The sequence below is a fragment of the Haplochromis burtoni genome, unplaced genomic scaffold (assembly GCF_018398535.1).
Source record: "Haplochromis burtoni strain Fernald_Lab_line unplaced genomic scaffold, NCSU_Asbu1 Contig_602, whole genome shotgun sequence".
Lineage (NCBI taxonomy): Eukaryota > Metazoa > Chordata > Actinopteri > Cichliformes > Cichlidae > Haplochromis > Haplochromis burtoni.
Window position 1 is genome coordinate 288969 of NW_024582963.1, and position 7183 is coordinate 296151.

The following is a 7183-nucleotide window of genomic DNA, read 5'->3' on the forward strand; positions in this document are numbered from 1 at the left end:
AGCTAAGATCCTGTGGGACTTCCAGATACAGACGGACAAAATGGTGGTGGCTAACCAACCGGACATAGTGGTGGTAGACAAACAGAAGAAGACGGCCGTAGTGATCGATGTAGCGGTTCCGAATGACAGCAATATCAGGAAGAAGGAACACGAGAAGCTGGAGAAATACCAAGGGCTCAGAGAAGAGCTCGAGAGGATGTGGAGGGTGAAGGTAACGGTGGTCCCCGTGGTAATCGGAGCACTAGGTGCGGTGACTCCCAAGCTAGGCGAGTGGCTCCAGCAGATCCCGGGAATAACATCGGAGATCATCTTATATATATATCATATACATATTGAATATATAATAGTTATATACTATATATATATATATATATATACATATATATATATATCATATATATATATATATTCTATACATATATATATATATATATATATATATATATATATATATATATATATATATATATACTTTATATATAGCAGCTGGATAGCGTAGTGGTTAGACTACACGCCTTTGGAGCAGAGGATCGCAAGTTCGATTCCTGCCTGGGGCGTCTGTATCCAGTAAGGGTCCTAAGGCTAGACCCCCTATGCTAAGCGAGCCTACCGCAGACATGAGCGAGACAGATAAATATGAAGGCATGCCGGCTCGGACGTCGCCCGGATCAACAAGGTCCGCGTCAGGTGTTGAGGAACCAGGGCACCCTGACGAAACAATGGGCTACTGGAGACAAAAGTGCCGGACTGAGCGACTACCAACCTGTGCACTGCCTGGATTGATTACAAGAAGGCCTATGACTCAATGCCCCACAGCTGGATACTGGAATGCCTTAGAATTGTACAAGATCAATGGGACCCTAAGAGCCTTCATCAGGAACTCAATGGGGATGTGGCGTACAACACTAGAGGCCAACTCCAAGCCCATAGCACAAGTCACCATCAAGTGCGGGATCTACCAAGGAGATGCTCTGTCCCCACTGCTGTTCTGCATAGGCCTGAACCCCCTCAGTGAGATCATTAACAAGACTGGCTACGGATACCGACTACGGAACGGAGCAGTTGTCAGCCACCTCCTGTACATGGATGACATCAAGCTGTATGCCAAGAGTGAACGAGACATCGATTCACTGATCCACACTACCAGGCTATACAGCAATGACATTGGAATGTCGTTCGGACTGGAGAAGTGTAGTCGGATGGTAACAAAGAGAGGGAAGGTAGTCAGAACTGAGGGGATTGAACTACCAGAAGGCAACATTGCAGACATAGAGGACAGTTACAAGTACCTGGGGATCCCGCAGGCGAATGGGAACCATGAAGAGGCCGCTAGAAAGCTGCAACCACCAAGTACCTGCAGAGGGTCAGGCAAGTCCTGAGGAGTCAGCTGAATGGTAAGAACAAGATCCGGGCCATCAACACGTACGCCCTGCCCGTGATCAGGTACCCTGCTGGGGTAATAGGCTGGCCAAAGGAGGAGATAGAAGCCACTGACATAAAGACAAGAAAGCTCCTTACCATGCATGGAGGGTTTCACCCCAAGTCCAGCACCCTGAGGCTGTACGCTAAGCGGAAGGAAGGGGGCCGGGGACTGGTGAGTGTCAGCACCACAGTCCAGGATGAGACAAGGAAGATGGCCCCAACTGACCGAGTGCTCAGTGAATACCTCAGGCAGCAGAAACCCAAGAAAGAGGAGGGAGACGAGGAACCATCATGGAAGGACAGGCCCCTGCACGGTATGTACCACCGGCAGATAGAGGAGGTGGCTGATATCCAGAAATCCTACCAGTGGCTGGACAAAGCTGGACTGAAAGACAGCACAGAGGCACTAATCATGGCAGCACAAGAACAAGCTCTGAGTACAAGATCCATAGAGGCTGGGGTCTATCACACCAGGCAAGACCCCAGGTGCAGGCTGTGTAAAGATGCCCCAGAGACAATCCAGCACATAACAGCAGGGTGCAAGATGCTAGCAGGCAAGGCATACATGGAACGCCATAACCAAGTGGCCGGCATAGTGTACAGGAACATCTGTGCCGAGTATAACCTGGAAGTCCCGAGGTCAAAATGGGAGATGCCCCCAAGGGTGGTGGAGAATGACCGAGCTAAGATCCTGTGGGACTTCCAGATACAGACGGACAAAATGGTGGTGGCTAACCAACCGGACATAGTGGTGGTAGACAAACAGAAGAAGACGGCCGTAGTGATCGATGTAGCGGTTCCGAATGACAGCAATATCAGGAAGAAGGAACACGAGAAGCTGGAGAAATACCAAGGGCTCAGAGAAGAGCTCGAGAGGATGTGGAGTGTGAAGGTAACGGTGGTCCCCGTGGTAATCGGAGCACTAGGTGCGGTGAACTCCCAAGCTAGGCGAGTGGCTCCAGCAGATCCCGGGAATAACATCGGAGATCTCTGTCCAGAAGAGCGCAGTCCTGGGAACAGCTAAGATACTGCGCAGGACCCTCAAGCTCCCAGGCCTCTGGTAGAGGACCCGAGCTTGAAGGATAAACCGCCCGCAGGGGCGTGCTGGGTGTGTATATATATATATATATATATGTATATATATATATATGTATATATATGTGTGTGTGTGTGTATGTAAATATTAATAATATTTAGTCAAATATTAAAAACAGTCTTATACTTGACTGAGTTACTGAAGATACTTTTTGTTAAATAGGATCAACATTTATTGTTATAAAGAATGCATGACCACATATTACTTACAATGCTTTGTTGGAGGCTTTGACCACTGGCAGCAGCCTCAGAAGAGCCTCCTCTGAATGCAGAGAATTTCCTTTAAGTCACAACACATATCTCTCTTTTATATATGTATATATATATATATGTATATATATGTGTGTGTGTGTGTGTGTATGTAAATATTAATAATATTTAGTCAAATATTAAAAACAGTCTTATACTTGACTGAGTTACTGAGATACTTTTTGTTAAATAGGATCAACATTTATTGTTTAAAGAATGCATGACCACATATATACTTACAATGCTTTGTTTGAGGCTTTGACCACTGGCAGCAGCCTCAGAAGAGGCTCCTCTGAAGCAGAGAATTTCTTTAAGTCAAACACATCCAGATCTTTTTCTGATGACAGTAAGACGAAGACCAGAGCTGACCACTGAGAAGGAGACAGCTCATCTGTGGAGAAACTTCCTGATCTCAGAGACTGTTGGATCTCCTCCACTAGAGAACGGTCATTCAGTTCATTCAGACAGTGGAACAGATTGATGCTTTTCTCTGCAGACAAATTCTCACTGAGCTTCTCCTTTATGTACTGGACTGTTTCCTGATTGGTTTGTGAGCTACTTCCTGTCTGTGTTAGAAGACCTCTCAGGAGAGTCTGATTGGTCTGCAGTGAAAGACCCAGGAAGAAGCGGAGGAACAAGTCCAGGTGTCCATTTGGGCTCTGTATGGCCTTATCCACAGCACTCTGGAAAAAAATGAGCATGTCAAAAGATTGACTTCTTTTGAACTTCTGGGAGGTTGTTTGTTGTTCTTCTAGCACATTGACCCCAGAGTTAATGAAGGTCAGATGGACATAAAGAGCAGCCAGAAACTCCTGAACACTCAGATGGATGAAGCAGAACACCTTCTCCTGGTACAGTCCTCTCTCCTCTCTAAAGATCTGTGTGAACACTCCTGAGTAAACTGAGGCTGCTATGATATCAATGCCACACTCTATCAGGTCTGATTCATAGAAGATCAGGTTTCCTTTCTGCAGCTGATCAAAAGCCAGTTTTCCCAGAGACTCAATCATCCTCCTGCTCTCTGGACTCCAGTGTGGATCTGTCTCAGCTCCTCCATCATACTTCACCTTCTTCACTTTGGCCTGAACCACCAGGAAGTGGATGTACATCTCAGTCAGGCTCTTGGGTAGCTGTCTTCCCTCTCTGGTTTCCAGCACATCCTCCAGAACTGTAGCAGTGATCCAGCAGAAGACTGGGATGTGGCACATGATGTAGAGGCTTTGTGATGTCTTGATGTGGGAGATGATTCTGCTTCCCTTCTCCTCATCTCTGAATCTCTTCCTAAAGTACTCCTCCATCTGTGGATCAGTGAACCCTCTGATCTCTGTCACCATATCAACACATTGTGGAGGGATATGATTGGCTGCTGCAGGGTGTGTGGTTATCCAGATGCGAGCAGAGGGAAGCAATTTCCCCCTGATGAGGTTTGTCAGCAGCACATCCACTGAGGTGGGCTTTCTAGGGTCAGTTAGGATTTCATTTTTGTGGAAGTCCAGAGGAAGTCGACACTCATCCAGACCATCAAAGATGAACACAACCTGGAAGTCTTCAAAGCTGCAGATTCCAGCTTCTTTGGTTTCAGTAAAGAAGTGATGAACAAGTTCCACCAAGCTGAACCTTTTCTCTTTCAGCACATTCAGCTCTCTGAAAGTGAATGGAAATATAAACTGGATGTCCTGGTTGGCTTTGCCTTCAGCCCAGTCCAGACTGAATTTTTGTATTAAGATTGTTTTCCCAATACCAGTCACTCCCTTTGTCAGCACTGTTCTGATTGGTTCATCTCTTCCAGGTGAGGCTTTAAAGATGTCTTCACGTCGGATTGTTTTTTCTGGTCTGTCTGGTTTCCTGGATGCAGTTTCAATCTGTCTGACCTCATGTTCATCATTGACCTCTGCAGTCCCTCCCTCTGTGAAATAGAGCTCTGTGTGGATCTGATTCAGCAGGGTTGGGTTTCCTGCTTTAGCAACCACCTCAAACACACACTGGAACTTCTTCTTCAGCTTAGATTTAAGTTTACGAGGACAAACTGTAACAAGATGTTCTAAAAAAAAAAAAGTAGAATATGAGTCATTTTTTTAAGTAGTGCAAATTACAGTTTTATTTTCTAAAGCATTACCCTTGAAAATATGTCTCTCCCTCTGCTGAGCCATAAATAAATACTCCATTTATCACCAGCAGCTTAACACTTTAGATAAATCCTCTTACTTCTATGCAGACGGTCAGCCAGCTTCCCCTGCTTCTTCCTCCTCAGGAAGTCCAGTGTAATCTTCACAACTGACACTCTGCTTCTGCTCCTCTGCTCATCATCCTCCACCTGACTCTCTAAGCCTTCTGGGTAATCTGAACTCAGAAACGTTTGAATCTTCTTCAGCTCGTTCTTCACAAAAGTGATGATGTCGTCCTCCAGCAGCTGGAACAGAATATTTTATGAATGACCCAATCAGACAGAAATCATGAGCCAAACATCAGATCCATATTGGACACACTGACAATCCACTGGTCTACAAAGAGCAGCATGGAGGTGCTGAACAGAATAGATGTGAAAGTAGTTGTTGCACATGTACAGACCATAAATGTGGAGTCCAGGTCTGTTTCAGTCTGCTGGGAGACCTGACCACTGGGAAGCGCTAAGCTCTCCTGGTGTACTCTGTGGAGGAATCATGAACAATTAGTTCAAGTACAAGATAACGGTCAAGACATTATCTGCTCTGCACTGTTTTTAAGAGAACTTCATCTTAAGTGTGTAAAGTTTTGTCTCTGATATATCAGGAAACATTATTTAGTGTAAATATTATTATGTTTGTTTTAAATCCTTATGGATGTCTGTCAGGTTGAGTTTTCTCTTGAGTCTTGGTTCTCTGGGCCCGGGGCTCAGTCTGGTCTGGCATAGCTGGCTGCCGGTGGAGCCTGCGGGCTTGTTGCTGTGGCAAACCATGGCAACTGCACCATGGTTGCTGGGTGGATGGTGAGATAGCCTTTGTAGTTGGCCTCCCTGGGCAGTCGTGCTCTTGCGAGGCTTCTTGATCTGTGGGACTCGGATCTCCTCCATGCCTGCTACATGGGGGCAGGGCTATGGCTCACACCCACAAGTAGACACTTACATGGAGAAACCTGAAGAATACAAGCACGCTCACACACATAGACAGGTGTGCACACAAGTGTACACACAGGTAGTCACAGACACACACTATTTTGGTTTGCTGCTGCCTCTAAACATATCATGCAGTATTAGTACTGTATGCAGCTCAGCAACATTCAATATGTATTATTTACTGTTACTTATGCTTATGCTTATGTTGGTTGTTCCTGTGGCTTCCTACTGTGTTGTTTTCTTTTTTCAGCAGGTGATCAGATTTTCCATTTCTTTTCTCACTATCTGTTGTTTCTTCTATTTTTTCCCTCTCATCATGTTTACTCTTTCCCAACTTCTCTTTCCTTCTTTCTCTTTTGCCATCCCATTGTCCGTTGTGATTGTAATAACTTTAAGAAAATCTAATAAAGTATGAAATATAAACAATGAATATCAAAATATAAGAAAACTCAAAAACACTGGGTCACATGACCCAGGACTGTGAAAGTAGCAGGAGAAAATCTAACCACGCAAGCAAACTGAAAGAGCTGAGTGTGTCTGAATGATGCAGCTGTTGGTCTGCAGTTAATATTTGGTTCCAGCTGTTGTTCATTAACAGGTTTCAGGTTTATGAGAGAGCTGATAAATCAATATGATTTCTGTTTGGTTATCTCCACACAGCAGATAAAAACTCTGTGTATAATATATCCTAACATGGAACACAGAGGAGGAGAAATGAAAAACTAACAATAATAATACTAATAATAATAATAATACATTTTATTTGAGGGCGCCTTTCAGAAACCCAAGGTCACCTTACAAAAAACACAATTAATAAAAGGAACAGTAGTCATAAAATACATAAAATAAGTTAAAATTACAAAACAGAGCGTGACAACAGATAAAATCAGCATTAAAGCGAATAAGCCAGTTTAAACAGATGTGTTTTGAGCTGTGTCTTAAATACGGAGAGGGAGTCAATATTTGCAGGAGGAAGAGAGTTCCAGAGCCGAGGAGCAGAGCGATTGAAAGCTCTGTTCCCCATAGTAATAAGGTGTGAGGACGGAACAGTAAGATGAATAGCAGATGATGATCTGAGAGGGCGGGAAACAGTGGTGATATGGAGCAGGTCACACAAATATGAAGGAGCAGATTTATGGATACACTTGTATGTAAGAAGTAAGATTTTAAAATTTATCCTGGCTTCTACGGGCAACCAGTGAAGCTGCTGAAGAACTGGGGTAATATGAGCACTTAACGGAGTATGGGTTATGATCCGAGCTGCAGAATTTTGAAGAAGTTGGAGTTTATGAAGGGACCTTTTAGGGAGACCAAATAGGAGGGAAT

General features: G+C 44.4%; 1 protein-coding gene across 2 annotated transcripts in view; it reads right to left on the reverse strand.

Moving 5' to 3' along the window:
• Positions 1-6591, reverse strand: part of LOC102293073 (protein NLRC3-like) — a 45152-nt gene extending 38561 nt beyond the window's left edge. The window contains exons 1-3 of one of the 2 annotated variants that reach the window (XM_042214711.1): positions 5335-6591; positions 4972-5176; positions 3007-4807 (exon numbers count right to left, since the gene is read on the reverse strand). In XM_042214711.1, the coding sequence (XP_042070645.1) occupies positions 3007-4807; positions 4972-5176; positions 5335-5337 (2009 nt within the window). In that variant the 5' untranslated portion in view covers positions 5338-6591. The remainder of the gene's footprint in view (positions 1-3006; positions 4808-4971; positions 5177-5334) is intronic. The other variant, XM_042214710.1, reaches the window with a different exon arrangement.
• Between the last annotated feature and the right edge of the window lie 592 nt (positions 6592-7183).